The sequence below is a fragment of the Bos mutus genome, chromosome 22, assembly GCF_027580195.1.
Source record: "Bos mutus isolate GX-2022 chromosome 22, NWIPB_WYAK_1.1, whole genome shotgun sequence".
NCBI classification, from domain to species: Eukaryota; Metazoa; Chordata; class Mammalia; order Artiodactyla; family Bovidae; genus Bos; species Bos mutus.
The window spans coordinates 61,713,691-61,740,591 of record NC_091638.1 but is presented as its reverse complement, the minus strand read 5'-3'; the positions used below and the strand labels follow the sequence as shown (position 1 = coordinate 61,740,591).

General features: G+C 67.9%; 1 protein-coding gene across 1 annotated transcript; it reads right to left on the bottom strand.

Annotated features, from left to right (window-relative positions):
• Positions 1-4,513: 4,513 nt before the first annotated feature.
• Positions 4,514-23,935, bottom strand: BRSK2 (BR serine/threonine kinase 2). Its single transcript, XM_070358978.1, has 21 exons — positions 23,881-23,935; positions 23,640-23,734; positions 23,287-23,372; positions 22,864-22,991; positions 20,825-21,014; positions 19,855-19,971; positions 19,389-19,422; positions 19,134-19,202; positions 18,869-19,015; positions 18,233-18,264; positions 17,779-17,943; positions 17,597-17,694; positions 17,378-17,528; positions 14,044-14,104; positions 13,155-13,362; positions 12,798-12,846; positions 9,325-9,448; positions 8,591-8,771; positions 8,403-8,492; positions 6,069-6,116; positions 4,514-4,963 (listed from the first exon to the last, which is right to left on the bottom strand). Exons 1-21 carry the CDS (start codon positions 23,933-23,935, stop codon positions 4,788-4,790), a joined length of 2,304 nt encoding a protein of 767 aa, XP_070215079.1. The 3' UTR covers positions 4,514-4,787.
• Positions 23,936-26,901: the final 2,966 nt, after the last annotated feature.

Below are 26,901 nucleotides of genomic sequence, written 5' to 3'. Positions count from 1 at the left end.
TTTGGCTGCAAAGAATATAATCAATCTGATTTCGGTGTTGACCATCTGGTCATGTCCATGTGTAGAGGTTTCTCTTGTGTTGTTGGAAGAGGGTATTTGCTATGACCAGTATGCTCTCTTGGCAAAACTCTATTAGCCTTTGCTTTACTTCATTCCATACTCCAAGGCCAAATGTGCCTGTTATTCCAGGTGTTTCTTGACTTCCTACTTTTGCATTCTAGTCCCCTATAATGAAAAGGACATCTTTTTTGGGTGTTAGTTCTAAAAGGTCTTGTAGGTCTTCATAGAACCTTTCAGCTTCTTCAGTGTTACTGGTTGGGGCATAGGCTTGGATTACTGTGATATTGAATGGTTTGCCTTGGAGACGAACAGAGATCATTTTGTCATTTTTGAGATTGCATTCAAGTACTGCATTTCAGACACAGTGGAATGTGGTCCACGGGAGAAGGGAATGGCAAACCACTTCAGTATTCTTGCCTTGAGAACCCCATGAACAGTATGAAAAGGCAAAATGATAGGATACTGAAAGAGGAACTCCCCGGGTCAGTAGGGGCCCAATATGCTACTGGAGATCAGTGGAGAAATAACTCCAGAAAGAATGAAGGGATGGAGCCAAAACAAAAACAATACCCAGTTGTGGATGTGACTGGTGATAGAAGCAAGGTCTGATGCTGTAAAGAGCAATATTGCATAGGAACCTGGAATGTCAGGTCCATGAATCAAGGCAAATTGGAAGTGGTCAAACAGGAGATGGCAAGAGTAAATGTCAACATTCTAGGAATCAGTGAATTAAAATGGACTGGAATGGGTGAATTTAACTCAGATGACCATTATATCTACTACTGCGGGCAGGAATCCCTTAGAAGAAATGGAGTAGCCATCATGGCCAAAAGGAGAGTCTGAAATGCAGTACTTGGATGGTTTAAGCCCCTAGGTTTTTGATAACACGTTATACCAGCAGCCTGTGTAAGACAGGCCATGGAACTCTTACAGGGTCATCAAGGGCCGAGAGGGTCCACGAAGGCACCGCACCCAGGGCCCGACCCTGCGGACAGGCCTGACCGCAGCATAGACTCTGCAGCCCCACCTGCGCCCTGGAGCCGGCACTTGGCTCCCCGCCTTGCTGGGGGACTGTCTCCGCGGCCCCCGCTACGCAGACACCCCGGCTTTGACGTTCACGCCGCTTCTCTCTCCCCGCCCTGGCCACCATCTCTGCGCCCTGCACCTCCACCCTTGCCAAGCCACACCGGGAGACCGGGCTGCTGGGGGGCGGGGGCGGGCCCGGGGGAGGAGGTGGGGACTGGGCCTGGTGGGCGAGGGTGAAGCAGGAGTAGGCGCGGGGCCGCGGGGGGCGGGGGGCGGGCCAGGCCCCTCCCGCGGCGAGCTCTCTGCTCCGCAGCGCCCCCGGAGGCCGGCCGGTGGGAGCGGGGCCTTTCAGCGCCGGGACGCGCCTCTCCCAGGGCGGGCGCCACTGTCAGCTGAGCGCCTGGACCGGCCAGGGTGGGCTCCGGGCAGGGCAGAGGGAGGGCTGAGCGGCAGCTGCACCCACGGCTGGGTGTCCCGCCCACCGGCTCTGCCCCAAGCAGCGCGCAGCGCCCCCGCCCAGGGTTACCCTGGCGGGCAGCACCCACGCCGGTCGGTGGGTCACCAGGCCTGCAGCGTCATCCTATGATCCTTTTTGTTTTCTGCTAGGGCGCGTTGAAGTCTCTACTTCACAGACATAGTGCTCAGTGTAAAGTGCTCCGAAGGCGTCTGTCTGCACACGCTGATGTAGTTATAGGAGTAAATAGTAGCAGCAGCAGCTTTTGGCTTAGCTTGCTTTGGTTTCTTTTATTTACAACCGAGAGAGAGCTTGGTGTAGAAGCGGGACTGCGGGAGAGGGCGTGCCCCCTGAGGGAGTGCGCTGGTGGGCTCCCACGGGAGGCTGCGGGTCGCTGGTGTTGACTGCGGTGTCCTCTTCGGGGGATGCCAGTCGAGCCCACGGAGGCCGACTCGTCAGAGCGCAGACTCTAAGAGGGCCAAGGGGAGAGCTGAGGCGGCCTGTGGCAAGTCAGCTGGTCTCAGTGAAGACACGCAGAACCGTGGGGTCAAGAGAACCTCTCTGGAGGCCGGTCAAGAGCCAGACAGCCACGCGCCTTGCCAGGGTGTAGCAAGCAACCCCCTCCCTCCACCTGGTTCTTAAGCTGAAGTGAACGGGACACCACCAGTGCAGGGACCGCAGCAGAACCTGGGCCCTCAGCGATGGGGCGGTTTCCAGCGTCGCCCCCCGGCCGCAGACCCTCGTGAGTCTGGGGCCGCTGCAGCGGAGGCCCCAGGCTCAGAGCTACGCCCGGGAAGCCCGGCGCCTCCAGCACGAGGGCCGAGAGGGGAGCGCGGGAACCCTAGGCCGGATCTGCCCGCCCCAGGGCCAGACGGCAGCACCTCGGAACAGCCGGTCGGGCGGCTGTGGGCCAGGGATGGCGCCGCCCCACCACGGGCGAGACGGCCGCCCAGGCCGGTCGCACTGTGCTGGTGCGGACGGCTGGGTGCACAGTCCCCTCCACACGCGGGGAGGCGGCTCCGCGGGCCTCGTGCTCCCCGCTGGGGGCCCCGGCCAGGGGCTGCTCTGCGTCCCTCCTCACGGCCGCATGGTGACTCCCGGGTGCTGCCCTTGAGACATGGGGCTGGGTGGCCCGCGGCCCTCGGGAGGCTGGGCCTGTCCTTGGCGTTGCAGCGACGGGGCGGGGGCGGGGAGGGGCGGCTGCCCGCCTGGGGGTCGTGGTGCCTCCACCCCTGGCGGGAACCACGCTGCCCTGCCAGCCTGCTGTCCCAGGGCTGCCCACCCGCCTCGGCCCGTCACTCCGGGGCTGGGCCACACGCCCCTCTGCCTCTCCCAGCACAAGGGAGGGCTGGAAAGGAAGGTCATCGTCCTGGAAGGGCCCGGGTGCGGTCTCAGGGTGCTGGTCTCGGGGAGGCAGCAGAGCCGCAGTGGCCGGGCGGGGGCGCGCTCGCCCGGTGCCCGTCCCCAGCAGCGTGCCCTACCGGCGTCCGCGCCCCACCCGGCCCCGCCCCCGCCGCCGGGCAGACGTCGCGCCGTCACGCTTGCTGGCTCGGTCCCAGGCCGTCCCACGTCCCACCCGCCCGCACGGAGACTGGCGTGGGTGACTTTACGGAAGGAATTTATTGTTCGGAACTAAGTTGCTCACAGTTATTTGATGGGGGTACACGGGGTGGGAGCGTCCGTTTCCGTGACGTCTGTGTGTCCGAGTACAAAAGAGGAAGGCTAACAAGAGTATTGCTTCCCGGTCCTCGTCTCTGGAGAGGCCCCTCCCACGGGGACCGCGTGGCTTTTGCTGTTATAGGTGTTTCGTTTTTTGTTATGTACTGAGACCCCAGCCTGGGGCGGGGTCAATGGAACAGAAGCATTAAAATGTGTCCACGACGGGCGAGCAGGCAGGTGGACGCGAGGTGGACGTGTGGCGGCCAGGGCATGCAACCCCGCCTGCCGCCGCGGCCCTCCGGACGCAAGGACTCGCTGCCTTTCTCTTTGTCCTTGGTTGTTTTTTTTTTTAACTTTTTGTCATTTTAGTAAAAAAAAAAGCCTGCAATGCCCCTGCTGTCTTGCATGTTATGTGTAGGGGGCCAACTCGGGCCTTCCCCAGGTCCCACACTCGGACACAAAACCAAGATGGGGCCTGGCCCGGGCCCCCCAGGATGGAGTCACGTCTCCTCGGACCGAACCTGGGACAGAGCGAACCACGCCGTTCTCTAAATATATTTATATGTGTGTGTATAGAAAGAACCGAACTCCAAGTCTAGCCCTGACCCGCGGCCCGCCCCCACCCCCAACACCCTTCTCCAAAAACAACCAAGAAAAAAAGTTTATAAAAATATCTTGCAGGAATTCTTTAAAGTTTACAGTAGCTTGCCGGCACTGCACCGGCCGGCTGCCCCCAGCACCCCGACGGCTCTGTCCACGGGGCACCTCGGCCCAGACCCCACCCTGCCCAAGACACACACACGCACACACACAGACAGACGGACGGACAGACGGCAGGACGGCGCTGCTGCTGCCCCTTCCCTGAACAGAGAAGAAACTCAATAAGTTAAAACAGCAAATAAATAATACTGATCTCGGCCAGCCTCGGGGCAGCGGGCACGCTGGGCCCTGGGTCTCTTTCCACCTGCGGCCCCCACGGAGCTGGGGGTGGGACACGGCGGGTCAGGTGGGCGGCGCTGAGGTGCATGGACGAGGAGCGGCGGGGTGGGGGGGGGCGCGCCAGGGAGAGGCCGAGGCGGCAGGGCGAGACGACTGCTTCGCCCCCTCGGGCCCGCCCCGGAGGCCGGCTGGACCCGCCGAGGGCGCTGGTCAGCGCGCGTCCAGTTGGGGGCCTGGGTCCTCCTCCCCATGGCCATGCGGAGCTGAAACTGGGCAGAGCTGCCGCGCGGGCAGGCGGGCGGGCAGGCGGCGGGAGGAGAGGGCGGGTCTGCGGCAGCTGCCTTCGGTCAGCCGGAGTCCGGCGGAGAGCACGGAGGGCGGCCTCGTGGAGGTGACATGTTAACTTTTCGGGATAATTCCTGGTATCAGAGTGGAGACAGTGGCGTTGTCAGAGACAGGCAGAGAGAGAGAGCAAGAGAAAGAGAGAGCGGGCCCGGTCGGCCCGGCCTGGGCTGCGAACCCCGGGGCCCCCTTTCCTTTCCTCCCCGGCTTCACGACAGTCTAGACGGACAGACGGGCGTGGCCCTGGGTCCACCCGGGCGGGTGGGCGGGCAGCGGGCTGCACGAGGGGAGGGGGCTATGTGTCTGTCTAAGGCTGCTCCCGGCGGGCGGCGGGCAGCCCCGTCCTGGCCGTGTCCTTGCCCGCTGGGTACTCGGCGTCCCCTCCAGGGCCGGGGCCAGCGGCCGCGGAGTCCCCGAGTGGGCCGTGGGCACTCCGCTTGGCGGGCGTGCTGGGGGCCTGGGCCGCCTGCCCGTTCTTCTCGTCTGAAAAAAGTTGTTTAATTACGTCAAAGAAGTTACTCAATGGGCTGCCTGGGTGCACAGAACAGAAGACAAAAGAAAAAAAGAAAAGAGAGAAAAGGAGGGAGGGAGGGAAGAGAGAGAACAATAGACGAATGAGCCAGGGGCCCACTAGGGCGTCTGCGCGGGCGCGGGGCCGCGGCAGCAAGCGGGGCTGGCGGCCGGGGGCTCGAGGCCTCCGGGCGGCGGGCTGGGGCCCAGGCCGGCGGGGACCCTCCTCCTCCACCAGGCCTCCCGTCACCCTGAGTCCTCAGCGGCTGGAAGGCCAGGGCTGGGCGGGACCCGGGGACTGGAGGCCGGAGCCAGTGTGCCCGTCACACTCCTCCTGGGAGGCCTGGAGCCCCGCCCCTGGCCAACCCGGGTGGCACAGCGTGGACACAGAGGTCAGCAGCAGACAGACAGACGGATGGATCAGTGGACAGGCATGGAGCTTGGGTGTGGTGAGGGCTGGGGCAGGCAGCCAGAGTGGGGGCCCTGGTCCCGGAGAGACCGTCCCGAGGGAAAAGGAAGGGGCAGCCGTGGGGGCCCAGCCCCACAGGGGCCCTGTGGTCCTGGCCCTGGGGCACCGCAGGCCCTCCTCCTAAGCCAGGCCCCCACCTGGGCAAGAACAGGCAGGACCCCCATCTCTGCTCCAAAGATGAACAGCAGGAGCCCTGTCCCGCCCCGTCCAGTGGCAGAGGGCCTGACCCAAGCCTGCAGCCCAGGGGCGCCCTGACCTGGGGCCGGAGCCCGCAGCTGGGAGCCTTGCTGGCCTTGGGGCCGAGGCGCCCCTTCCTACCCTAAGTCTTGGAGTCCCTCCCTGGCCTGCCCTGATCTTGGGCCGGGCCTGCGACCGCTGTGGGAGCTGAGTGAGGGAGGCGGCTGGTGGCAGAGCGGGGGTGCTGGGCACAGCCGGACGCCTTGGGGGCAAGCGCGGCCACGTGTGCGTGTCCAGGCCCCTCAGGTACACAGGGACCCCAGGACAGCCGGGGGTGGGGGCAGCACCCGCCAGGAGCAGGCTGCAGGGGGTGCGGGGGTGAGCAATGGGGTGACAGGCTGGGGGGCCCAGGTGCGCGTGAGGGGTTCTTACCACATTTGGAAAGCCTCCCCGTCATCATTTCCATACAGTTAGTGGTGTCTGGAGCACAGAACGGAGAGAGGAGGGGAGACGTGTGAACACAGCTTCCAGCTCAGACCTCGAGCTGGGGGGCAGCCTCAGGCCGGGCCCTGGGAGGGGGCGGGGCCCCGGGAGGGGCGGGGGCATAGGGCGTGGCCAAGGGTGGGCGGGGCTGTGGCCAAGGGGTGGAGCTAACGCAGGCGGGCTAAGAGGGCGGGTGCTCAGAGAGGCGCCAGAACATGGAATCCGGGGCTCAGCGAGGAGATTCCTGCCGGAGCTGCACAGGGCTCGGCAGAGGGCAGCGGAGAGTGGGACCCCTCTCCTGGGCACTGAGGGGTCATGCCTGGCCCTCCCTCCCCTCTGACTCTGGGTCCAGGGCACTCGCTTAGAAGCTGAGAGGTCCAGGCCTCTGGCTAGGGTCTGTGCAGGCCACCTTTGGGTCCTCAGCCTACCACTCACACTCTTTAACGTGGTGGCTACAAGGTGCCCCTTAGCCCCAGACTCAGGGAGGCACCCCGTTCCCGACTCTCTCCACCCTCTGCTGGGCCAGGCCGGGTGGGCTGGGGGTGGGGAAGGCAGCCAGGCCCTCTAAGGGCCCCTCCCTGGGCTGCAGTGGGGCCCTGCTGGAGTGGATACCAGGTCTCAGCCTGGTGCCCCAGAGGGACCCCAGCTTCTGCCCCCTCCCCACATCCAGTGGCTTTAGGAATGAGCTCTCTGGATGAGCGAGTCCAGTATGAGAGGGAGGGACCAGGTAAGGGCCCTGGGGGAGGGGCTGGGGTCCCAGCCTGGGCTCCCCAGGTCCAGGGCTCCCTGAAGGAAGGCAGGGCAGACGGGCTTGGCCCAGAGCTGGCACCCAGCAGTCTCCAGGGAGGCGGTTCAGACCCAGAGCTGGCGCGGGGGTGGGGCCCTGCAAAAAGGGTCGGTCCACCAGGTTTGTTCCTGGGCCGGCGCCTAGCGCGGGGGACACTGGCTGGCGGGAGGGGGCCCCCTAGGGCGGGACTCTGCCTGGCCAGGAGCGCAGAGAGCCCGTGTCCCTGTCCTCCAGGCAGTTCGCCAGGCCCCTGCTCGCTTCCCCGGACAAGCTGTCCTGCCTCAGCTTCGGCCTCCCCCTGGGAGCGCTGCCTCCTCTGAGGTAGGGGCATTAAAGGCACAGCCCCCAGGCCAGCCAGCTCCCAGGGCCGGGGGAGTGGGCCCCCTCCGTGGGTCAGAGCCCTCCATCCAGCCCCAGCCCCCACCAGAGGGGCACACGTGACAAAGAGGCGAAGGTGGAACACAGACGATGAAATGAGCATGGTGGGGCGGGATGGACGGGGGCCGCTCGGCCTCTAGGACCCCACACACAAGCACAGACGGTTGGCCACGGGGGCCCTGAGAAGGGGGCTCTGGGCTGGACCCTGCGCTCCCCAGGCCCCACACGGCCTCGCGGTCAGCTGGCATCTCCTGCCGCAAACCCGCGCCACATGCCCTCCCTGACACGCTGCTCACCGATCGTGCACGAGCCCCAGGGCTCACCCGCACCCACGCAGCCACAGCCCCCTCCCCGCCAGGGCCCAGCCCTGCTGACCCGCAGGCTCCCGGGCCTCCAGCGCTGCAGGCCTGGGCAACGCCAGCCCCTGTGTGCCCCCTCTAGGACCACTGGGCGACCCCTGCTTCGCCTGGACCTCAGGCCCCCATGTCCTGCCCGTCTAGGGGAGGGTGGGTGGCAGACAGCCCCTCACATCAGCCAGAGAGGGTACCAGAGTGGGTACCACCCCCCGCCCTGGAGGATGCTCTCTGGGGGACCCCAAGGGCGCAGGGCCCCGGCAGGACCTCGGTCACTCCAGAGGAGCCCGCTCTCGCTGGCCAGGGGCCGGGCTGCCCCGTGTCCAGCTGCTCAGCTGGGTGCTGGGCCCGCATGGCCTGTCCAGGGCCGGGAGGCAGCTGCTGGATGTATGGGTGGGCGCAGGGCGCCCTCCTCGGGCCGGCCTGGCTCTCGCAGAGGACCTGCCCACAGCCCCCTCCCTGCCCCGGCGGTGGGGCCGGACACCTTACCTGCCAGCGTCAGAGGCTACTCTCGTAGCTGGTGGCCACCTTCTGGCCCTTAAGCCCAGCACCCCAGCTTAGTCCTGGAGCTGGCGGGGGGGGTTCTACAGTGGACAAGAGGCGCCTTTCAGTGTGGCGTGCGGCCCTACCTCCCTGGTGTGCAGAGACGCCGCTATGCGGGAGCGCCCTGCTCCCTGGGGGCGCGTGGCTGTGGGCCAGGCGGCTCGCAGAGGGGCCGCACCCCGTCCCCAGCCCTCGGGCCGCCGAGCCGGGCCCCTCCCTCACCTGACAAGTGCTGGGCAGAGGGTTGCTCGTGTGTGCTCAGCAGCTGGGCCTGAATGGTCTCCACGACCCTCTTGAAGCGGCGGCTTGGGCCTGGGGGAGACAGGGCGGGTGAGGGGCAGGGCCAGCGGGGACCCCCACGCTGCAGCCCCGCGCCCAGGGGGCAGCCCCGGGCCTCCCCAGCGGCTCACCAGACAGGAGCGTGAACGTGACCGAGTAGATGCCGTTCTCCTTCTGCGCGGCCCCGCCCTCTGTGTACGTGATGTCCACCTGGAACTTGACCGGCTTCTGGAACACAGCCGGGCCCCCCGTCGCCTTGTACTCAGCCCGGAAGCTCGTCTGGGAGATGACGCTGTGGCTGAGGCTGGGGATCTGTGGGCGCAGGCCGCGTGAGTGCGACCTCCCCTCGTGGAGCCGCCCGCCCCCCGGCCCCCAGGCCCCAGCAGCGGGGGCTTTCTGCCTCAGGCAGGTGGACCCCGACACAGGGCAGAAAGCAGGGCTCAAGCGGTGGGAGGGGAGAGGCCAGGCCAGAGCTTGGGCCGCGTGTAGGGGACACGACCCCCAGGGTCGAGGCCCGGCTCTGCTGGATGCAGGCCTGTGGCTCTGGTCAGGCTGAGCAGCCTCTGCACGGAGGGGCGCGGGGCTGCAGGAGGCAGGCAGCGGGCACACAGGACAGGGTGCCAGGCTCCCGGGGACAGTCTCGAGGCCCCAGGCGAATCCCCCAGACCTGCAGAGCCCCCCGCCCCACGACGAGGACGCAGGCCCCTCCTCAGAGTGGCTGTGCATCACCCCACCTCAGTGAGGGGTCCCCGGAGGCACCCCCACACCTGGCCTGGGCCCTCCCCAGGGGACACCCGTCTCCCGCCCCCCTGGCCCTGCCCAGGCCGGGGTCCCAGGGTCAGGGACCTCGTGGCGAGAGGCTCACCGACAGGAAGGCGTGGACGATGTCGGCTTTGATGGAGCTCAGCGGCTTGTCCTTGATGACCACGAAAATCTGCTCCTCCTTCTCCAGGCTGATGAAGTTCCCGAACCAGGACTTCTTGGCGAGCCTGGGTGCGGGCAGACGGCTGGTCAGCTCAGGGCATGCCAGCCAAGCTGAGCGCTGGCCTGTCCACCCCCCGGGCTGCAGGCAGCTCGCTGTCATAACTGGACCCCTTCCCTGGCCCCACCATCCTGACCCTCAGCCCACAGCCCTGACCCCCACCATCCTGACTCTCACCCCACAGCCCTGAACCCCACCATCCTCTGACCTCTGACCCCATCATCCTGATCCTCGGCCCACAGCTCCAGCTTTGACCTCATCACGGTGACCGTGACCCCACAGCCCTGACCCCATCCTGACCCTGACCCCTACCCCAGCCGTGACTGTGACCCCACAGTCCTGACCCCCCCATCCTGATCCTGATCTCTGACTCCATTATCGTGACCCTCACCCCACAGCCCGTGCCTTGACCCCATCACAGTGACCGTGACCACACAGCTCTGACCCCCCATCCTGACCCTGACCTCTGACCCCATCCTGACCCTCATCCCACAGCCCGTGCCTTGACCCCATCATGATGACTGTGACCCCACAGCTCTGACCCCACCCATCCTGACCCCCATCCCAGCCGTGACTGTGACCCCATCTGGACTCCACTATCCTGAGTGACTCCCCACCCTAACCGTCCCTCCATCCTGACCCTGACCAGCCCCGCCCCGAGGCCCGCAGCCCTCAAGGTGGTCCTGCGGCCACCCCCTCCCGCCTGGGTGTGGGCAGCACCTGCTGACACCCCGTCAGGAGGGGAGGAGGGGAGAGTGGGGGGCGCCCTGCCCTTGAGCACACCTCGACCCTAGCCTTGCGTTACGCTGCTATTTGGGGGCGACTTGTGGAGCGGCCTCCCTGCAGCTCCCAGGGAGAGGTGCCCATCGGGGGCTGTGTGGGTGGGGCAGGTGGGGGACCCTGTGCATATCTGCCTGGGGTGGGGGACAGGGACGGAGGCAGAAATGGGGGCTGGGGCCCGGATGCCACCTGCCCTCCCTCTGTGCCCGGGGGCTGGTGCCTGCCGCCCCGCCCAGATCACTCCTGGAACACGGAGCTCGCTCAGACCCCAGGGGGCCGAGCTGCTGCGTGGGGCAGGGCAGGGGCCACCCCAGGGACCCAGGGCGGCAGCACCCTCTCGCACGAGAGCCTGCACCTCACGGGCACCCAGCCTGCCCTGCCCATCGTCCCCTGTCCCTCTGCCGCGTCCGAGGCCCCCCTCTGGGCTGGGCCGCCCCCTCAGCGCACACGTCCTGCCTCCCACATTCAGCCCATGCGGGCCTCTCCCACGGTGGACAAGGCTGGGACTCGCTTCTGAGCAGGAGGGCAGCGGGCCTCTCCCCCGAGATCAGGCTCTGAAAGGCCGGCCTCCCCCTGGCCAGGGGCCTCCACCTTGTGTGGACAAACTGACACGGTTAGACACAGCAGGACAGACGGACGGGATGGGGAGGCCTGTGCAGTCAGGAGCCTGAATCCTGCTGGTGACCAGCTGAGCTTGGAGGTGGACGGAGCCCTGGATGGGCCTTGAGATGACCATCACTGACCAACGCTGTGGAGCGGGGCCTGACCCCGAGGCTGGCGGGTGGACGAGAGCTGGTGGGAGCGCCTGCCCGATGCCAGGAGCTCAGCCGCGGACACAGCCAGGGCTCCACAAGCAGGGGCCCCGCCCAGGCCAGTACTGCTCGGGTGGCGCTGGCAGCGTGAGCAGGTCTTCAGCTCGCAGGGCGTCCTCCTGTGCGTCTCCCCTTTCTCTTGCCCGTTTCCGGAGCTGGCTCTGGGGCCCGTGGCAACGCTGTGGCGGCAGGCAGCCTGCCCACAAAGGCCGTGTCCACTTGTGGGGCCGGAGCCGGCCTCTGGGTGTGGCCTCCGAGGCAGAGACCTGCCCTTCCCGGCCCCTGGCGATCGCCGGCCACTTTCGCCTCCTTTCGCACACCCTGCTGGCTCTGCAGCTGTCGGCGCGTCCAGAGTTCCGTGGGCCTCAAGTTCAGACAAGGGCCAGGAGGTGGCTCTGGAGCCCGCGGTGGGGGCCAGCGCCCCGTCTCCCTCGATGACAAGACTGAGTAACGGGAGCGCTCAGCTGTGCACTCAGCGCCGGGTCTGACAGCAGCCTGAGGGGCTGGGAAGGCCTGTGTGGTTCAGTTCGGGCCCGGCTGGGCCTGTTGGTGAAGGCGTGTTGTCTGATAGCAGCTCTTACACGTGCTGACGCGGACTCAGCCTCACCCGCTGGGGGAAGGCGCTGAGAGCAAAGGCTGGGCCTCCCGGAGGAGACAGAGCTCCCGGCCCGAGATGAGGTGCCGGCCTGGTTCCCGCCCCTGGAGCTGAGAGCCTGGGCCATCGTGCAGGCCGGGTGTGAATGCTGCGTACACACGACGGACCGAGGCTGCGACCACGTGGAGGCGATGTCTCCCGGCCGAAGACCGCAACCTCATGAGGAGCGGGTGCCGGGGATGCCCCTGACCCCAGGGCCACCCGTCTGCTCCCCCGTCAGCCACACCCACTGGGTGGGGGGCAGGTGCCAGCCAGGGCCCTTGCGGGGGGACCAGGCCTCCAGGTCTTGAGAGTGGGCGCGAGGCTGTGGGCCGCCTGCACGGTGCTGTCTGCTGCTCTGCGTAGACTTTTTTTTAAGCTTTTCTAGAAAACCTAACAAGTTACAAACGTGGTTGCCAGAGCTGCTGATGACGGCAGGAAATCCTGACCGAAGGGACACCAACGGGGGGTCCCAGAGGCCCCGAGGCCCTGCATCTGGGGCTGGTGGCCCTCCGGCTCCACCCCGGCACTGTGTCCACAGGCCCACGTGGGGTCTCGATGCTGTGGTGACAGAGCTTCTCCTGCAGTGAGGTCACGGCGACCCTGCCCATGGCCACGCCACAGGTCTCGTTCACACAGTGAAGGGAGAAGAGGCTGGGGCCTCTTGGGGGTCTGGGCCCCAGACACAGGGACTTGTGTCCAGACGTCCAGCGCAGCACTGCCTCCCTGTCGCCTCAAGGCCGCGCTTCCGCCTCTCGTGGGACCGTGGGCGGAGGCCCTTCCTACAGGCACCTCACAGCTGGCCCCCAGGGGCTCGGGGCCCGCCAGCCTCCCCGCGTGGAGCCCGTGGCTCGCAGCAGGAGCGGATGGTCACTCTGAAGCGCGGCTGTGCCGTCCCTGCCACCCACACTTCCTGTCCCCTGAGCTGCGGCTTCGGAGCAGACCTGGGCAAGGCCGTGTCACCGCCCTGGCCCCGCACCTGCCCTGGCACTCAAAGGTGGAGACACAGGCGGCCCCAGCACCCTAGTGACCCTGGCCTGACACCCAGGGTCCATCCCGGATGCCCACACACTCCACAGCAGCGGGAAGGAGCCAGCAGCGCACACTCGAGCTTGAGCAGGGCCACTTACTCTGGGGACGACTCCGGGGTCAGGTTGGACATCTCCTCGGGCGTCGGAACTGCACACGAGACAGGGAGAGAGCGCGGTGACCGCCCCGCCCCGCCCCCAGCAAGGCCACGGGCACAGGGAGCTGTCCAGTCTCCTGGTGCTGAAACCAGGCTTTGCCTTCTCTGGCCTCCAAAGGGCCTTGCTGTCTCCAGGAGGTGGCCACGCCCCCCATGCCCTGCCCGTTGACACGGTGCGGCTGGTGTGCTCTGCTGGCCAGGATGGACAGGGCCTCCGCCCCCCCCACTCTCCCAAGCCCGCCCCCCACCCTCCCTCCTGAGCTCCCCCCACTGGCCCCCTGCTGTGTCTGGCCACTCTCACCTTGCAGTTTCCGGCGGTGGAAGCGGGGCGACCCCAGGAAGCTGTTCTTGATGGAGTTGAGCCGCGTCCTCCAGGGCACCCCTCCCACGCTGGGGCTGGACGGCGGCGTGGGGTTGGGCGTGCCCGCCGGGCTCTCCTTGGGCGTGTGCACAGGCGTCCCCTTGGGGGTAGGGAGGGGACTGCCCCTTGGAGAGGGGTGAGGGGTCACCTGTATAGTGGGGACAGATTTGGTGTTCGGTTCAGTCCCGGGGGTTGGGAGCCGGGCAGGCGATGGCAGGGCGGGTGGGCCCGGGGGCAGGGCCGGCTCGGGGCTGAGGCCCCCTGGGACAAGGGGCTGGGCCTGGGTGCCAGCCGGGAGTGGGTTGGACTTGGTGCCCTGCAGCGGCTTGTCGGTCAGCTTGGCCTTGCTCGGCAAGGTCTGGGTCTTGGGGTTGGGCCGCGGGGCGGCCTGTGGAGGGAGGAGGTGTCCGGGCCGGGAGGCGCTCCGGCAAGCTTCAGGCTCCGCGGAGGTGGCCGAGGGGCAGGCCACAAAGGGGAGCTCGGGGGGCGGGGGAGGCAGGACGAACTTTCTAATAGGCTACAGGGCAGGCAGGAGCCACAGGGGAGAGCAAGGGGCCTCCCAGAGCCCAGCGCATGCCCCGCCCCCGCATGCCCCGCCCCCGCAGGCCCCGCCCCCGGCAAGTACACACAGCGCGAGGAGGACCCCAGGCAGGAGAAGGGGGCAGGCGGGTGGGGGAGCATTCGCCACAAAAGAAACCGACAAACGAGAAAACAAAACAGAAAACGTGCCGTTAGCAGAGCAGCCAGAGCCCCCAGAGCAGCAGGCAGGATGGGGGTCCGCCCGACCGCCCCCCGCCCTGGGGGCGCCCTGCTGGGCGGGGTCACTCACCCGGGGGCTGCTGAGCGGGCTGGTGGACAGGCCCGAGGAGGCCCCACTGATGGACCTGGACCTGGGGACACAGGCGCGCAGGCGGCTCAGACGGGGCGCTCCCGGCGCCTCGCCCCTCAGGCGGCCCCGGCCCAGCGCAGGCCTGGCAGTGCCCAGGGCGGGCCTGCCGTGCCCCCCGCCTCGCACCAGGCCCAGGAGGGCCCGGGCCCCTGGGGGTCATCGGAGCCCCATGGTGCAGCCAGCGGCCTGGGGGCTCCTCTTCCCCCCACGCAAAAGCTGCCCCACATCCGAGGCCCAAAGCCCCAGGCCCAGAGGGCAGAGAGGGGCCCTCAGCACGGCTCTCGAGCCTGATGAGCAGAGGGATGTGGGAGGCGAGGCTCCCAGGGCCCCCTCTCCACACACCCACTGACCCGAGCCCAGCTGAACCTCCAGGCTGAGCTGTCGCAGACCCAGAGTCCTGCACTCTGCCGAGCGCCTCACCCCCTGGCGCCTGGGCACCAGCCCAGCCCCTCCATGCCCACAGCCCACCCGTGTGGCCAAGAGCCGCCCACCGCCCCCTCCTCGTTTGCACGGCGCCTGTGACGGCCGTCAGCAGGGACGTGGACTCTGTCCACCCCAGCCCCGTGTGGCCTGTAGACTAGGCCTGGGCACGACCACAGAGAGGTCACTGGCCAGCACACCCGGCAGAGACCACTGCGGCCACTGCCCCCTCGGGGCAGAAACTGGACACCTCTCGGGTTAGGGCCGGGCCTGCCGGGCCTTGCTCCACCACCCACGTGGCCTTGAGGGAAAGGAGACGCCCGCTCACCCCTGGGCGCCGGCACCGGCCATCCTTAGAGGAAGGAAACCGGAGGGGTCGAGACAGCCACAGGAGAGAAGAGGACAGAACAGAGTGAAGGGCGGCCACACCGCCCGCCCGGCCACACCGCCCTCGCCGCAGCCAGCCCCTGGGCCTCAGGGAAGAGCCGGGCCCCGCTGGCCAGGCCCCCGGCACCCATGGGCTGGAGCCCCACGGCGACGACCCTCCGACCCGACGCAGCCACGGAGCCGGCACCTTGCCCTCGGCAGCCCCAACCCAGTCCGCCCATGTCCGCCGGGCAGGGCCCGAAGCCCTCAGACGTGAGAACGGAGCGCCCACTGGCGGTCCCAGCGGGGGCCCACCCTGCACCACGGCCGGCAGGGGCAGCAGCTGCGAGCTTGCTGCTCAGCATGAAGGAAGCAGAGAAGCAGCGGCAGAGAGACGGGCCGCGTCCACGCCCTGCTGTCTAAGCCTGGAAGCTGAGCTGCGGGAAGGACACGCCAGTGCAGAGCAGCCGGGGTGGGAGGGGGCACGGAGGGGGAGCCGGGGGGCCCGGGGCCAAGCGAGGCCCCGCCATGGGCGCTGCAGGGCAGTGGGCCCTGCAGGCGGGGCGCCGGGGGCCTGGACGGCTGGGTGGCGTGCAGGGCCTCCTGGGACCCGCACAGTCCCTGCTCCTTCCTGGGGAGCTTGCAGCGTCCGGGGCGACCACCTCCACTCTGGTCCGTGTGGACAGCCGGGCGGCCCCCGGACACAGGCCAGTGTGGAGTGGGGAAGGGGAGCCAAACAGGCCCAGAGGCCCGCTGACCACAGCCGAGGACAGCCCAGGGCCTGGGGTGGGCAGAGCCCGGGTCTCCTGGCCCTCCTAGGGGGCCGCGTTCCTCCTCCTGGGCGTCAGCCTCAGCTGACCAGCCCTCCCCCCGGCTCACGGGAAGGCTCCCTCGCCAGAGGCGGGTGGCCACCCGAGGCCCAGCCCTGCCCCCAGGCCCGCCGCTGTCTGTGGGGCTGGGGCGGGGGATGGGGGGGGCAGGGTGTATACCTGTCTTCTTTGCTGAATTGGGGGTGGGCTTCAGCGATATCCAGGCTTTTACTGAACATTGCTTTACTACAGCAGGAACAAAGTGAGAAAACAGAGTTACTGCTGCGGCCCCGCCAGGCGGCCCAGGAGGCCGGCCCTCCACACCTCCGAGCTGGGCACAGCCCGCCGGCCGAGGCCAGGCGCACAGGAGGGCCGGCCAGGCAGGCGCAGCACATCCGGCGGCCTGATGGGCAGGGCGGCCTTAGGGGACACCTGGTGCCGCCCCAGGGGTGCGGCCTGTCACCTCAACAAGGGCCCAAGCCAGGGGGGGCAGCCTCTGAGATGGAGCAGAAAGTGCGGGGGGTGAGGAGGGTCGGCTTTCCAGGGAGTGACCCCTGGGATGGCTGACCCCTGACCCTGCCCCAGCCCCCCGCGCCCCTGAGGCACGCGGGCCTGAAAGGCAGAGTGGAAGCCAGGACGGCCGAAGGTGGGGTGTACAGGGCGGGGGGAGGCTGGCGAGCCCCCAGCCTGCCCGCAGCTGTGGAGCCGGAAGCCAGTGCAAGGCTCAGGAAGGACGGCGCCTCCAGGAGAGGTGCCCCGCCAAGCAGGACCTTCCTCCTGCTCCTCCCCGCCCCCCACCCTGGGGCAGGAGGCCGCGAGCAGTGGACCACGGTGGCCGGCAGACCTTAGAGGGCCCCAGAGGCTGGGACGCCAGAGGCTGGGGGCTGGGACCGCCGGGGGTGGGGCCGTGGCTGATGGGTCGATGGCCCGATTAATCCTGACGGCGGCCCGCAGCCTGCAGTTCCTCAGAGGCCTGGCTGGCCCCAGCGCCGAGCACCCAGCTGACCGGTGTGGCCGGGGCTCCAGAGGTGACACATCCCGCGAAGCCTCCGCCCTGGGGCCTCCCCGAGGGCTGAAGGCCCTACCTGGGCAGGGAGGCTTGGTCTCGCCCAGCATCCCGGGAACAGCAGAGGCTCTGCAGGGCCCTGATGCTCACCCCTCCTCGGGGGGCCCAGACTCCCCACCCCAAGATTCCACATCCCTGACCCCTGCCTGGCCACAGCTGACCCAAACACGGGCTCAGCATCAATCGGGGTTAAGCCTCCTGGGCTGCGGCTCTGAACACAGCTGACCTCCGCCCAGCCCTCCCCGGCCCTGCCCAGTCTAATCCACTCCAGCCCAGCTCTGTCCAGGGTGGCCTCACCCAACCCAGCCTGACCCAGGCCAACCAAGCAAAGCCCTGCCCCTCTCAGCCCAACCCAGCCCAGTCTGCTGGGGCGCAGAGTTCAGCCCAGATCACCTTATTCCAGCTCAGCCAGCCCAGTCCAGCTCAGCTCAGCCAGCCAGCCCAGCCCAGTGCAGCCAGTGCAGCCCATGCAGGCGCCCCCTACCCCGACACCTCCCCAGGCACAGCTCAGCGCAGTGCCACGCAGCAGCCTCAGCCCAGCCCCAGGGCGGGGTGCAGAGAGGAGCCAGGCCCGGCCCTGCGCCGCCTGGCCGGGGCGGCAGGAGGCACGCACCTCTGGCCGTGCTGGGCCATCTCCAGGGCCCGCCGTGCAGGCACGGGGGAGCCGCCGTCCGTGACGCTCAGCACCTCCATGGACTTCCGCTCGGGCCGCCGCTTGCCGTGCCGGTTGAGCATCGGGGAGTCCACACGCTTCCGGGGCGGGTCTGCGTGCAGAGCGGGGTCAGGGCCGGCAGTCCGCAGGGGCGGCGCGGGCGGCCCCGGGACCCCGTACCTATCTCGTTTCTGGGCGGCAGGTCCTCATCCTCGTGGCTCGGGTACCTCTCTTTCCGGTCCAGGAGGAGGAAGTAGATCATCTTCTCCTGATTCTCCCTGCAGAGGGTGAGAGGCGCCGGGAGGCTGGATGGGGTCCCCGCAGGCTGGCGCCCCCGCCCCCGGGCAGGCCCCCGGACGCACTCCTCGGACAGCAGGTCCTGCAGCAGCTTGTTGCGGTCCCGGAAGCAGCCGAGCGAGTGCATGCTGTCCAGCACGTCGGGGTCGATGTCCTCCAGGCTGGGCAGGGAGCGGATCTGCACCTTGCGAGGGACAGGCTGCTCCGGCTCCGGCTCGTTCTTGCCTCCTCTGCGGGGACAGGGCCCGGTCACTCCCTCCGGCAGCACCCGAGGCTCCTCGCCCGCTCCCCGGCCCTGGGCCTGAGTCCTGCTGCTCTCCCTGCGCCCGGCCCCTGCACATCTCCTGCGTCCTGCCTGTGCCCAGCACGGGCTGGCCAGGGTCCCCGAGAGCTGGCCCGGGGGCCCGAGGCTGGAGGCAGGCCTGCGCTGGGCCGGGCCCTCCCCCCGCCGTCCCTAGCGGGCCCTTCGGGCCACAGAGGCAGGCAAAGCGGGCGATGAGGGCAGGAAAAGCTACTTACATATACCATATGTGTTTCTGAATGTGCTCTAGCTACAAGGAAAGAGAAACAGGGAGTTAGTACGAGGAAGGAGCGGAGGCCGCGTTAGGAGGCCAGAGGAGCAGGAGCAGAGGGGCGGGGCTGGAGGCTGAGCGAGGAGTGAGACAGACAGCGGGGAAGGAGCGGGCGGGTGGGGGGGGGCCGGAGACAGGTGTGGAGCCGGGGGCGGGAGGGAGCGCGGGGCCGGCGGGGGCTCACGGGCTCACGGAAAGGGGCCATCCCAGACGCCTGGCTAGTGCCCTGACCCTACCTACCCACGGGGGAGAGGACAGGCCTCCCCGGAGACGGCGGGGAGCTAGGGGGAGCGGGGCTGCAAGCAGGGGTAAGGCGCTGCGGGGTGGGCAGCAGGAGCCCCCCGGGGCTCAGGGAGGGGCGGAGGGAGGGGAGCAGCGGGCAGCGGGGCGCGGGCAGAGCTGGGGGGAGCTGGGCGAAGGGAGAGCAGGAGGCGCTCCGCCCCGACGGGGGCGCGCTGGACCTCTTTCAGAGCGGGGGGGCCCCCCAAACCCTGGTCCCCCCCAGACCCTGACTCCCCGCCCGCCCCCGCCCCGGAGCGGGCCCTGAAGGACCGCGCACGGGGCCCTGCCCGGGCGCACGCACCGTGAGGCGCCGCGCCGCGTCCACCTCGATCATGCCGCGCAGCAGGCTCTGGCAGTCGGGCGGGATGAAGTGCGGCATGTGGAAGACGCCGCGCTTCACCTTCTCCAGCAGCTGCCGCAGGTTGTCGTCGTCGAATGGCAGCGCCCCCTGCAGGCGGTGCGGGGTCAGGGCGGGCGGACCCACGGGGCAGGGTGTCGGGGGTGTGGGGGCAGAGGGACGGGGTGGGGGCAGAGGGGTTGGGGGGTGGGCCGACGGGGCGCCTCACCACCAGCAGCGCGAACAGAATCACGCCGCAGCTCCACACGTCTGCCTTGCGGCCGTCGTATTTCTCCCCCTGCGGACAGTCCTGGGGTTGGTGGGGGCGCAGGGCCGGAATTCTTGCGGGGACAGAGGGTCCGGGAGGCTATGGGCCCGGGGGCGGCGCCTCAAACAGGCAGCCAGGCCCCGACCTGGGGGTCTGCAATCACCGGGGCAGGGAGGCCCCTTGTCTGGACAGGGGCTGGGGTGGGTGGCTACTTACCCGGATCACCTCCGGACAGGCATAGTGGGGCGACCTGAAGGCAAAAGCCGAAGTCAGGGCAGGAGGCTCAGGACGCACCGTACCCTGGCCATCCCACCCCCTGGACTTCTGGGCTGCCCCCCAGAACGGCAGCAGGTGGAGACCGAGGGTGGGGTGACCCCCGCTCCATGCCTCCAGACTCTGCCTGACATGGATGCCCTACTGGGGAGTTCCAGGGATTTGGTGCCAGTTCTCCCACAACCTCATAGCCTCTGCATGCTCCTGGGAGCCAGGGACCCAAGGAGCCGGCGGGCAGAGGCAGGACCACGGGGCACGCCTTATCCCTGCCCCGGCAGCCCCACGGGGGCGCCGGGCCCCTGCCTCTAGCCCAGGCCGCTGGGCCGCCTGCCGGGGCAGCCATGGGGCCAGGCTGCGGCCACCGTCCTGGCCCGTGTAGGACCGGAGGCCGGCTCGGGGCTCAGCTCACCCGCAGCTGGTCTCCAGCAGGCTGTCGCCAACCTGCAGCGACGCCATGCCGAAGTCTGCGATCCGGATGTTATTCTTCTCGTCCAGCAGAAGGTTTTCTGGTTTCAGATCCCTGTGGCTGGAAGGAAGGCAGGATTGAGGCTGATCGCAGCGGCCCCCCTAAAACCCCGCCTCACAGCAGGAGGCCAATGGCAGCGCAGCCCGCTGATGTCACCAGCGGCCAATCGGAAGTCTCCCTCAGGCCGATGGCTGCAGGGTGGCAGGATGGGCGGACAGGACTGCCAGCGATGGGCACGCTCTGCTTTACTCCTTGGAGTCTCTCCCCTTTCCTGCTTCCCCCACCACACCTCATACCTGCTCTGGGCCAGCACCAACCTGGGGCCCCCAGACCAAGGATACCCTGGCCCCCGGGCCTCTGAAAGCACCAAGGACATTTGGGTGGGCACCTGGCAGAAAGCTTTCTGATGCCCCGAGGGGGTCAGTAGGGATATGCTGCCTGATCCAGTGAGGGGCTGGGGGATGCAAGAGCTGGGGGAGGCACACGTGCAGGGATGGGGGCTGCTTGGTGGGGAATGGGGTGCCTGGGTGCCTGCACAGAGATCCAACCAGTCCATCCTAAAGGAAATCAGTCCTGAAAATTCATTGGAAAGATACATGATGAAGCTGATGCTCCAATACTTTGGCCACCTGATGCAGAGTTGACTCACTGGAAAAGACCCTGATGCTGGGAAAGATTGAAGGCAGGAGGAGAAGGGGGTGACAGAGGATGAGATGGTTGGATGGCATCACTGACTCAATGGATATGAGTTTGAATAAGCTCTGGGGGTTGGTGATGGACAGGGAGGCCTGGTGTGCTGTAGTCTATGGGGTCACAAAGAGTCGGACACGACTGAGCGACTGAACTGAACTGGGGTGCCTGGAGGGGCGGGGGGCACGTGGTGGGGCCGGGCACCTGGTGGGCGGGGACACACCATATGGAGTGGCTGTGGCAGAAGTCCAGCGCAGAGATGATCTGGCGGAAGAACTTCCGGGCCTCTTTGGGGGTCAGCCTCCCCTTCTTGACCAGGTAGTCAAAGAGCTCTCCACCAGACACATGTTCTAGCACCAGGTATCTGCAGGGGGCAGGCAGGCGTTGGGTGGGTGCACCCAGCCAGGGCACCGCTGCTCCTCAGCAGGTGGGCGCCCGCCACTCCCCTCCTGGCAGGCCCAGGCAACAGACCCACACTGAGCCTCAAGACCAGGGGGCACTGAGGTAGCTGACCCTCTCCTGAGCCTGAGGTTTGGTCCTTCCAGGCCCTTCCTGGGCTCCTGAATGAGCGAGGACATGTCAGATGCTCAGGCCCTGAGGGAGCCGGGCACCAGCAGGGCGGACCTCAAAAGGGATGGGTTGGGGCAGGGCACAGCTGGTCTGGGAAGAAGCGAGGCAGGGTCCGGGGGAGGACCCGGGTGGGGAAGGGGCCTGGGCGGGAGGAGGGGGCCCGGGGAAGGGGAGGGGCCTAGATGGGAGGAGGGACCTGGGCAGGGGAGGGGCCTGGGCGGGGGAGGGGCCTAGGTGGGAGGAGGGGCCGGGGAGGGGAGGGGCCTAGGTGGGAGGAGGGGCCTGGGTGGGGGAGGGGCCTAGGTGGGAGGAGGGGCCTGGGCGGAGGAGGGGCCTGGGCGGGGGAGGGGCCTGGGCGGGGGAGGGGCCTGGGGGGGGAGAGGTCTGGGGGTGTCCAGATAGCAGGTAGTGACTGCCCCCAACTTGGCTCAACACAGCTCGATGGTGTAGGGGGTGAACCCCATGGCCCTCTGAACCGAGAAGGGAGCTGTGTCCGAGCTGAGCCTCCCTGGAGTCGAGCCTGAGGGGCTGGTTTCTGGGGTGGGGTGGGCGGCGGTCCTCAGGGGAGCTGGGACTCAGGCTGAGCACAGACCCTGAGGAATCCCCGGTGGGAGCTGGACAGGGGTGGTTCTGCCGGTCTGAGGGGGCTTGGGGACGGGAGGGGGTGACAGGAGCCATGCGGTGGGACCCCGGCAGGCAGGGACGGGAGTGCGGGCCTGGAGCTGGTCTTACAGAAATGCAGGGCCCAGTGGGGGGGCAGCCCGTCTGTGGCGAGGAGCTGGGGGAGGAAGGGGCTGGGACACAGGGTGGGGACACGCTGGGGTGTCAGTGAGGAAAGGGGCGGTTCCCGGGGCCCGCCCTGTTCCTGAGAGGGGGTTCAGGCGGCACCCCAGCTCAGGGGCAGAGGCCCTGCCTGAGCTCCCACGTCCAGGCTCCCGGCCCTCCCTGGCACCTTGGGAGGGCGCTGGGCCCAGCAGCAGCCAGGCCGGCCTGTGTCCTCCCAGCATCCTGTCCCATCACCCAGCCTGTCTTGACTGTGTCCTCCACCTAGCCTGCCATCCCCAGCCCCTCCCTGCTTCTAGCCCATCCCAGGGGGCCCCCTAGGAGCCCCACTCTCTGCCCATCAGCCCCATAAGTATCAGAACAGGACAAGTGACTGTCTCCTGTGCAGACGTGGGCAAGACCTGCCCAAGACCTGCCCAGCACCCACCCGCACCCCAGGCTCACGGGCCGGCATCGAGACACAAGCAGGTGGGAACCCAGTCAGGCCAACGGGGGTGATGTGGACAGGAGGGGAGACCCATGGGTCGTGCCCCTCATCGTGGTTCTGATGGCAGCTCCAGCTCATCAGTATCGGGGGCCCAGGACCACCCCTGCCTCCCTCAGCCCCCAGGCCTCTAATGCGAGGACCCTGTTTTTCCCGGGGCCCCACGGGGGCGGCTTGTCACACCGTCTGCCACTAAACACTCGGAAGGGGCTGCTGCTGGGGCGCTGGGCCCCCTGCTCCCCAAGAGCTGCCCAGGACAGAGCCACTCAGGCTGGCCGGCCTGTGTGCATCAGGGCGCAGTCAGGGCCGGGCTGGAGGCCCCGAGGAGCCCCTGGAGCAGCGGGCCTGCGGGAGCGGTGCCAGATGGACCTCCTGCCCGCACCCCCTCCCTCCGCCGCTGTCCCAAGAAGGACGTGGGCCCTTGCCTCCAGCCACGCCCGCGGCAGCAGCAGAGCCGACGCCCCCTTTGGGTCCACCCTGGGTGCGGTCGCTGAGGTCACGCGCGGGAGGGGGCACGTGCGCGGACTGCCCACGCCGAAAGATGTCCGCCGGCCTCGGTGGTGACGGAAGGTCAGCCACGCTCAGGCAGCCGGACAGCAGGCCGTGGCCACAGTGCAGCCAGCCAGCCTGGGGTCCCCACGCCCGTGAGGAGCACGTAGGGGCTGCTGGGGCTGCGCGAGGGTCACGGGGCAGGAGAAAGGGCCTGAGTGGCTCCTGCCCCTTGACCCCTGCCCCCGGCCCCGCCCCCGGAGCCCTGCCCCCAGGAGCACTTCCCCCCGGAGGCCCCTCCCCCTGAGCCCTGCCCCCCAGGAGGCCCCGCCCCGCTCTCCGCACCCAGCAATACCTACAAATATTTTTTGTTTTCATAGACGTCGTGCAGTTTGAGGACGTGGGGGTGCTCGATCAGCTTCAGGATCGCGATCTCCCGCTCCACCTGCAGGGGGCCGCCGTCACTGGGGACTCCCCCGGGGGGGTCTCCCTGCTCCCTGGCTCTGCCCTGTTCCTGCCCCCCAGCTATGCTCTGTCCCTGGCCACACACAGCCCCCCCCTGCCCCCAGTTGTGCCCCGTCCCTGCCAGCCCACCCCCGGGTCCCCTTCCCTGAGCTCCCAGCTCCCCACCCGGGTATCTTGGAGCATCTTGAACTTCGTGCCCCTGACCCACACGGTCACCAGCGGCAGGGCTCCCGCCCGCCCTCCTCACCTTCATCAGTACAGACTCGCTGAGCTTCTCCCGGTTGACGATCTTGACGGCCACCTTCTGGCACGTGACACAGTGGATCCCCAGCTTCACCAGGCCTGGGGGGACAGCAGGCCTCAGACCCCGTCCAGCCGGGCCACGGCTCGCACCCTGCCCTTGGGACCCCTCACTCACCCCTGGGGCCCTGGGCTCCTGCCCTGCCTGGCGAGTCCTGAGCCAGACCCCAGGAACTCTCTGCCCCTACTCCTCAGGCACCGGCCAGAGGCTGCCCCCAGCATGGTCCCTGCCCCACGCCACATGGCGGTCTCGGCCTCCTCCAGCCTGGCCTCAGCATGGCCCTCACTCCCTCGCTAGTGACACCTGGAGTCGCCCCCCAGCCCTCAGCGGAAACCCAGCCCCTCAGTGGGGAGCCAGGGTGACACCCGTCCCACCCCACCCACCCATGCTGGGCCTCACCGACCCTGCACCACTACCCATCACCCTCCTTCTGGCCTGAGGACCTCTGGACAGAGGGCCCTCGGGCACCCGCTCACCCCAGGACACCGGTGCAGGGCCCCTCCTGGGCAGGACGCCATCAACACACCTCTGCTGTGGCTGCAGGGACCCTCGGTCCTGCTCGCTGCCTCTCGGCCACGTGGGCACAGCTGGGCACCTGCCCCCCTCCCAACCCCGCAGAGATTCACTGACAGAGCCCCTGGCAGCCTCTCTCCCTCCCCAGCCTGGTTCCTGTCCTCCTGTGCCCTCTGTGGCCTCAGACCCAAACACCCTCTGCCCTCCCCGCCCCAGCCTGGGCCCCGCCTGGACATTCCCCGATGGGCACGGAGGTGACCACCACAGTTGGAGCCCCCTCCAGCACGTGGGAGCCCAGCGGCAGCCCCGGGGGAGACGCCGGGCTCCGCAGCTCTGCAGCCTGTGCTTGGCCTGGGCGGACGCCCGTCTCATTCACGCTGTGCTGCTCTAACCGTGACCTCGACACGGCTCCGACCAGCGGGGTGTGCACTTGCCCCTTTGGATGCTGCTGGGGGGCAGCTCTCAGAAAACTGCAAACCCCTTTGCTTGAGAAACGAATATTGCCACATGCAGCTTCCCCTAAGGGGCATGCGTCTCTTTATCTGACCGTTGGTGTCGTTTCATGAACGCTCACACCTTCTCAGCAGCTCACGTCCTCCTCCTTGCCCCCTGCCCCGCAGCCTCGCCCATGGGCAGCAAGCTCGCGGGTGGCTGGGAGGTGATCCGTGCTCCCCAGAGGCAGGTGGGCCGGACGAGGGCGGGGGACCTGGCCTGGTGGAAGCCCTGAGCCCTGAGCCTGCCCTTCCTCAGCTCAGGGGAGGACAGAGGCCCCGCAGGGGTCCCGCTGAGCCCCAGCTCCTGCCGGCGAAGGGCTGCGGCTCCTGGGGCTCACCAGCTGCCTTTGATCTGAGCCTGTGATTCAGGTCAGGAGACAGCAGAGCGAGAGGGCCCCAGGGACCAGGCGCAGCAGCGGTGTCTGCAACTCAGAGCTGAGGCCCAGGGCCTCCACACCTCCAGGACGGCACCCAGGCCTGGCACAGACCCCTCGCCCAGACAAGGTGGACAGGCCTCAAGGAGCCACAGTCACAGTGGCCCGGCTGCTCCCGGGGACATGAGCCCCTCTGAGGCCCAGGGCAGACGCGGGACAAACTGCAAACAGAACAGGCGAGGGTTCCTGGGGAGTCGCCGGCGGCCCTACCGCCGAGCCTCACAGCCTGCACAGGGGCTTGGCACACCAGCGCACACACATACCCCAACACGCGTGTCCTCAGGAGGCAGGACTCAGAGACACGTGGGGAATGAAGGAGCATGAGCTTCACCTCAGTAGTGACCTGGAGGGTGACATAGGCGGCCCCAGAAGTGGGGCGTGAGGTGGCCACCCCACCTCCCCGATAATCACGGCAGGCAATCTGCTGACGGCGCACGGGGTTTGTGAGACACCGACACGCAGAGAGGCCAGGAGGACTGAGAACCCAGTGGACAAGGTGCCCGGGACACGCCCCAGGCAGGCGGGGAGCTGCTCTGGGCCTGGGCACAGCGGGCTGCCCTGGGCTGTGTCCTAGAACTCTAGTGGCTTCCTCCCTGCCTTCATTTCTCCCACTTGTTGCCTCTGTCCACAGAAGTCCACTGTGCACGGATTCCTACACACCCTGCAAAGCCCAGCATAGAGGTGCCCCTGTCAGGTGGAGCTTCTGGGCCCCCCTGGGTGTGCCGGTCTCCTGCAGCCCCAGGGCCCTCTGGGTGGGAGGTTTGGGTTTCAAGCAGCCTCACCACTTCCCTGGAAGCAGGGAGCAGAGTGCACCCTCGGGAGGGCCTGTGAGGGAAGCCCAGGACCGCCCTAATTACCAGCCCTCCAACTGCTCAGGCTCATTTTCCAATTGTGACTTTATCTCTAATTATTGTCTTTACAGCAAATTCGGGCACAGGCAAGAGAAGAAAAGTACACAGTGTCACAGATAATTGCTGGAGAAACTGGCAGTCCTGCTCAGGCGGCGGGTGCCCAGGGCTGCAGGGAGGGCTCCTCAGAGCCAACCTGAGAACCCTGGGCCCAGGGGGTCCCTGCTGCACCCCAGCAGGGACCCGTGTACGTGTGCATGGGCACGGGGGGCAGGCTTCCTGAGCACAGCCTGGGGAGTCCAGGGACCCAGGGGCCGCTGGCTGAGTGCAGACCCCCGCACCTAGGCCCAGGTGCTGACCGCAGGACTCTCCCCCACCCTGACAGCCCAGCCTCCCGAGTAGCTCTGCCCTCCCCTCAGCCATTGGGCCCGCGGGCCTAGAGGCAGGCACAGGCCCGGCTCCCGCCCCCAGCTGCTGGAGGAAGGATGGCAGAGCCTTGGGGACCTGGGAGCGGGGGGAGCCGAGGGGGAGGCGCACGGCTCAGGCTGCAGCCCTGGGGCCTCAGATTGCAGGTAGGGGGCTGGAGGGCCTGAGGGGTCGGAGGCCACGTGGGGTGGTCCCGAGCAGACGCCTCACCCGGGCCCTCTGGTCATCCTTGACCCCCCTTTTCTTCTTGGTCATGGTCCTTTGGAAAAGACCCTGTTGGAGGGCTCAGCAACGCGGCGACTGCCAGCTTGGAGGACAGGACAGAGCACAGGGGCCGCCGTGCCACGGGGAGCCCCGGGGTGGGCCCAGACCCCACTGCCCAGAGACTGCCTGGGGCTGGACAGAGGTCTGGGCGGGCGGTGCGGCCGCGCCTGAAGGGGAGGGGACCTCTGCGCACCGGGCCCAGCCCTGTGGCCCCGCAGGGCAGCTGAAG

What these genes read in the sequence shown, in the direction of transcription:
- BRSK2 (XM_070358978.1), bottom strand. Translation starts at nt 23,935, where the DNA reads ATGTGGCGTGGGGCAGGGACCATGCTGGGGGCAGCCTCTGGCCGGTGC. An exon ending in TTCTGTTCGCGCTGCTGGTG is followed by an intron (nt 19,016 to 19,133) that starts GTGAGGCGCCCC and finishes CACCGCCTGCAG; the next exon opens with GGGGCGCTGCCATTCGACGA. An exon ending in ATGGCCCAGCACGGCCAGAG is followed by an intron (nt 14,105 to 17,377) that starts GTGCGTGCCTCC and finishes CTGTGTCCCCAG; the next exon opens with GTCCAGGTCCATCAGTGGGG.